The sequence below is a fragment of the Erigeron canadensis genome, chromosome 9 (assembly GCF_010389155.1).
Source record: "Erigeron canadensis isolate Cc75 chromosome 9, C_canadensis_v1, whole genome shotgun sequence".
Taxonomy (NCBI): Eukaryota; Viridiplantae; Streptophyta; class Magnoliopsida; order Asterales; family Asteraceae; genus Erigeron; species Erigeron canadensis.
This window is the reverse complement of record NC_057769.1, coordinates 21,373,873-21,379,211: the sequence shown is the minus strand read 5'-3', so window position 1 is coordinate 21,379,211 and position 5,339 is coordinate 21,373,873. Positions and strand designations below refer to the sequence as shown.

At 38.8% G+C, this 5,339-nt stretch overlaps 1 protein-coding gene across 1 annotated transcript; it reads left to right on the top strand.

Moving 5' to 3' along the window:
- Window positions 1–1,022: 1,022 nt before the first annotated feature.
- Window positions 1,023–3,556, top strand: LOC122583333. Its single transcript, XM_043755751.1, has 3 exons — window positions 1,023–1,971; window positions 2,379–2,869; window positions 3,044–3,556. The coding sequence occupies exons 1-3, from the start codon at window positions 1,023–1,025 to the stop codon at window positions 3,554–3,556; spliced, it is 1,953 nt and encodes a 650-aa protein (XP_043611686.1).
- Window positions 3,557–5,339: the final 1,783 nt, after the last annotated feature.

Here is a 5,339-nt window from a genome sequence, read left to right as displayed (position 1 = left end):
TTATAGAAATAAATAAAATACATTGAAAAATACATCTCGACTCATTGCCATAATACTTGAATATACTTAGTATTTTTATATAGTTTCAAGCACTTGTTCTTTATTGTTCATATCCATATCTGGATCGTGGTACTTAACTAGTCGTTATCTAGATTCGAACCACTTGCCAGTCGGGTTACTTGATATACTTGTGTTTATTACTAACCTATTTTATATCTTGTTATATCTTGTTCTCTTTATACATCTTGTGAAGGTGGACTCACACTAACTCTTCGGAAAGATACGGTTCTCTAAATTTTGATGTACTAGAGAACCCGTATATGTTAGATCAATGTACTATGTAAATTTTTCCAAATATAATGCATGAGTACTTGGTTATACAAATGTGTTATATACTTGCAAGTCTTTGCTTTATTTTAAGAATTCTATTATTTTGGAATTTACTTGGTTAAGTATTATTTAAGTTACGATTTTAGTATATTTCTAACAAACTTACTAACTCGAAACATTTTCTTTATCTAAGAAAATGGCGCCTCCTAAGAACACGACTCTACTAAGAAGATCACCTCGAGCTAACCCCGATCCAACAAAAAGAAAGTCAGAACCTGCTAAGAAAAACAAACCTGAACCAGCCAAGAAAGTAACTCAACCTAAGACGGCTAAGAAAACAAAGCCAATTGTTGAGCCAGAGAGTTCTAGGGAATGAAGAGGAAGAAGAAATCATCCGCGTGACACAAAGTGAAATCAACAAACTAGTCGCCGAACAAGTTAAAGACATCATAGAGGCAGAAGCAAGTAAAAACTCTAGAAAGAAAGAAACTGCTAGTCAGACGAAAGGAAAGGGTATAGTTGCAAGTAAAACTAGTCAAAAACAGGAGGAAATTCTAATAGGGTCGGTCTATACAAGTATTTCCTGAATTGCAAACCAACTTTCTTCCATGGTACTGAAGGGGCGGTAGGCCTATTGCAATGGTTCGAGAAGACTGAGTCAGTTTTTCGATTAAGTGAGACTCCTGATGCATATGCTGAGTGGTGCTCTTACTTGGTGGAATGCATATGCTGATGTTGTAGGAATCGATGATGCTAACGCAACTCCTTGGGACGAAGTTAAGGAAATGATGAGGGAAGAATATTTTCCGAGGAATGAGATTCAGAAGTTAGAAATGGAGTTTTGGAGTTTGACGGTGAAAGGAAACAACATTGCTGCCTATACTAGGCGTTTTCACGAATTGTCGGTATTATGCCCTATAATGGTTAAGCCATTGTACAAACAAGTTGAGCGATACCTTTGGGGACTTCCTCAATCTATCCAAGGGAATGTGATGGCATCAAAACCCGTTACGCTTTCAAATGTTGTTCGTTTAACTCATGAGCTCATGGATCAAGCAATTCGTCACGGAGCAGTAATCAAGACTGCGGAAGTTAGGAACTTTGATAATAAGAGAAAATGGGATGGGAACCAAGGAAGAAACTTCACTCCTCGACCATTCAGGAAGCCTGATAACATAAGCGCCTACAACGCGGGCCCGGGCAATAACATGCCAAACAAGGGAAACTCGCCAGTTTGTGGCCAGTGCAAGCGTCATCAAGGACCATGCAAGTACTATGAAAAGTGCAAAAGTTATGGCCATCTTACTAGAGATTGTAAGACTACCCCACCTACTAATATCAGAACCGCACCTGGAGGTTGTCACCATTGCGGAGATAAGGGGCAATGGAGGCCAAATTGCCCAAAGCTGAATGTCATGAATTTCCAACCAGCTCGTGGGAGAGCATTTGTTATCACACCAGAACAAGCTCGGAATGACCCTAACCTCGTTACGGGTACGTTCCTTATCAACAACTTCTATGCATCTGTTCTATTTGATATTGGTGCTGAAAAATGCTTTGTATCTGAAGAATTCACCCCGTCACTTAATACAATTCCCGATAGATTAGATGCTAAGTATACAGTAGAATTAGCTAACGGATGTAACAACACGATTTTATCACTCGAATTCACATCAACAATGGCGGTTTAGTGTGAGTGTGTGTTATTGGTGTTTGTGTGTGTGTTGAAAGAGAATTGGGATCAAGTGTGTGTTATTCAGGTGTAATAGTATGAAATGTGTGTCAAGGTTATGATGAGGTTTAGCCAAAGTTATGATTTCTAAGGAATTGAGGGCTATTTATAGTCTAGACAAACCAACTATGCTAATTATTACAATTAGCCCCTCAACCTTAGAAATCATCAACACATGACTTAACAACAAGTAAGTCCATAACTTAAATTATAATGTATCACTATTTTTGGATTTCTAACAACGGAAAACTCATGTCTACCGACAAAATATTTCAAGAATGTACTATAAACTTAGCCAATCGTCCTTTTCCAATAGACTTAATGCCTGTAAATTTAGGAAGCTTTGACATAGTCATCGGTATGGATTGGTTGTCGAAACATCATGCCGAAATCTTGTGCCGTGATAAGGCAATCCGAATTCCTCTCCCGAATGGAGAAGTGATTATCATACAAGGAGAGAAAAGTGGCACACCACTAAACATCATATCGTGTATGAAAGCTCGGAAGTGCTTGAAGAAAGGATATTTATCTATCCTAGCACACGTGAAAGAAAAGAATTCAGATGAGAAACGATTAGAAGAGGTGCCAGTAGTCAAAGAATTTCCCGACGTATTTCCAGAAGAATTACCAGGACTCCCACCATCTAGACAAGTAGAGTTTCATGTTGATTTAGCACCTGGAGCGAAACCAGTAGCTCAAGCACCTTATCGTTTAGCCCCGTCAGAAATGCTTGAATTATCTAATCAGTTACAAGAACTGTTAGATAAAGGTTTCATTAGACCAAGTTTCTCACCTTGGGGAGCTCCGGTCTTATTCGTTAAGAAAAAGGATGGATCCTTTAAAATGTGTATCGATTATCGTGAGTTGAACAAACTGACGATTAAGAATAGATACCCCCTTCCGAGAATTGATGATTTATTCGATCAACTCCAAGGTTCTAAGTTCTATTCAAAGATAGACTTATGATCTGGTTATCATCAGCTGAAAGTTAAGGAAGAAGACATACCTATAACAGCTTTCAGAACTCGTTATGGCCACTGTGAATTTTTAGTGATGCCATTTGACTTAACAAATGCACCAGTTGTTTTCATGGATCTGATGAACCACGTATGCAAACCATACTTGGATCAATTCGTCATTGTATTCATCGATGACATTCTCATATATTCGAAAAGTAAGGAGGAACACGAGCAACATTTGAGGAAAATCTTAGAACTGCTCAAGAAGGAGCAACTGTATGCCAAATTCTCAAAATGTGATTTCTGGATTGAGAAAGTACAGTTCTTAGGTCACGTTGTTACCAGCAAGGGTATTCACGTGGATCCTGCAAAGATAGAAGCTGTGGAAAAATGGGAAGCACCCAAGACACCATCAGAAATCTGCCAGTTTTTAGGTCTTGCTGGCTATTACCGACGATTCATCGAAGGTTTCTCTAAAATAGCGCAGCCATTAACATCCTTAACTCAGAAGGACAAGAAAATCTTTTTAGACTGAGAAACAAGAAGAAGCATTTCAAGAGTTGAAGAAGATGCTTTGTAGTGCACCGATTCTTGCATTACCAGAAGGTAACGATGATTTTGTCGTATATTGTGACACCTCCTATCAAGGGTTAGGTTGTGTTTTAATGCAACGACAAAAGGTCATCGCTTACGCATCACGACAGTTGAAAATACATGAGAAGAATTACACAACTCATGACTTGGAATTAGGAGCCGTGGTATTTGCCTTAAAGATGTAGACATTACTTGTATGGTACAAAGTGTACAGTTTTCACTTATCACAAAAGCCTCCAACACATCTTCGATCATAAAGAGTTAAACATGAGGCAGCAGCATTGGGTAGAATTATTAAATGACTATGAAATTCGTTACCACCCAGGAAAAGCAAACGTAGTTGCTGACGCTCTCAGGAGAAAAGAGAGAATCAAACCTCTAAGAGTTCGAGCAATGAACATCATGATTCAGACAAATCTCACCTCTCAAATTCACGATGCTCAACAAGAAGCAATCAAGAAAGAACATGAAAAGGTAGAATTCTTACGAGGAATGGACAAGAACTTTGAAATCAAGGAAAACGGAACTAGATATTTTATGGATCGGATATGGGTACCTCGTTATGGAAATTTTAGAGATTTAGTGATGAATGAAGCACATAAAACTAGGTACTCTATACATCCGGGATCCGATAAAATGTACCACGGTTTAAAGGAATTATATTGGTGGCCAAACATGAAAGCAGATATCGCTACCTATGTTAGCAAGTGTTTGACATGTTCTAAGGTAAAAGCTGAATATCAAAAACCCTCAGGATTGTTACAACAACCAGAAATACCCCAATGGAAATGGGAGGGAATAACAATAGATTTCATCACCAAACTACCCAAGACGACTAATGGTCATGACATGACTTGGGTGATAGTCAATCGTCTCACCAAATCAACACATTTTCTGCCAATGAAGGAAACAGACAAAAATGGAGAAATTAACTCAGTTGTACTTGAAAGAAGTTGTCTCAAGGCACGGAGTACCACTTTCTATCATCTCCGATCGTGACGGTAGATTCACATCAGACTTTTGGAAGTCACTGCAGAAAGCACTTGGTACTCGTTTAGATATAAGCTCCGCATACCACCCTCAGACCGATGGTCAAAGTGAACGAACCATCCAAACCTTGGAAGATCTGATACGAGCATGTACTGTAGATTTTGAAAATGGTTGGGATAAGCATCTGCCTTTAGCAGAATTCTCATATAATAATAGTTATCATACTAGCATTAAGGCAGCACCTTTTGAGATACTCTATGGAAGGAAATGTAGATCACCAATTTGTTGGAATGAGCTTGGAGAAAGTTAACTCACAGGTCCATAAATGATACATGAAACAATAGAGAAAGTTGTACAAGTCCAGCATAGGCTAAAAGCGGCACAAGATCGCCAAAAGAGTTATGCTAACGTTAGAAGAAAACCGTTGGAGTTCGAGATCAACGATAGGGTGATGTTAAAGGTATCACCATGGAAAGGTGTTATCCGATTTGGAAAGCATGGGAAACTAAGTCCCCGATACATAGGTCCATTCGAGATACTTGAACATATTGGTCCAGTTGCTTACCGTCTAAAACTACCTCAGGAATTGAGTAGGTTTCATGACGTTTTTCATGTTTCAAACCTGAAGAAGTGTCTATCTCAAGAGAGTGCCGTCATACCTTTAGATGAGATTCAAATCAACAAGCGACTCCACTTTGTTGAAACCCTGGTGGAAATCATGGACCGTGAGGTTA